General features: G+C 52.7%; 1 protein-coding gene across 1 annotated transcript in view; it reads right to left on the bottom strand.

The window, feature by feature from the left end:
* LOC119586935 (putative neural-cadherin 2) overlaps nucleotides 1-330 on the bottom strand; it is a gene marked incomplete at its 5' end in the record, with an annotated part of 72,205 nt that overhangs the window by 19,371 nt on the left and 52,504 nt on the right. Inside the window, 1 exon segment of the mRNA XM_037935667.1 lies at nucleotides 118-310. Coding sequence (XP_037791595.1) covers nucleotides 118-310 — 193 coding nt within the window.

Below are 330 nucleotides of genomic sequence, written 5' to 3'. Positions count from 1 at the left end.
TTAAAATTAATCAATAAATGAAAATATGGAATAATAAGAAATCAACAACAGTAAGACAATGATATGTGAACGAGAACAAAATAAATCGCTAAAAATAACCAGAAAGCAAAGACTGACCGTCGTGGAAATCATGGTGGACGGTGAAGAGGCTCACGCCCACGTACTCAGGCGAGCCGCCCACGTGCACGCCTTCCTGCCGGTCCACCAGGAAGGGCGTGGACCACCCCTGGAGTGAGGAGGGCGTGGCGGTGGCGTTGTAGAGGGGCCCGTCGCCTTCGTCCACTACAAGCTCCGCCCACTGCCCGAACCTGGGGGCGTGAGACGGTGCTT

Source organism: Penaeus monodon, chromosome 22 (assembly GCF_015228065.2).
Source record: "Penaeus monodon isolate SGIC_2016 chromosome 22, NSTDA_Pmon_1, whole genome shotgun sequence".
Classification (NCBI taxonomy): domain Eukaryota; kingdom Metazoa; phylum Arthropoda; class Malacostraca; order Decapoda; family Penaeidae; genus Penaeus; species Penaeus monodon.
The sequence above is the reverse complement of the archived record's forward strand: the minus strand, read 5'-3'. Positions and strand labels throughout refer to the sequence as shown.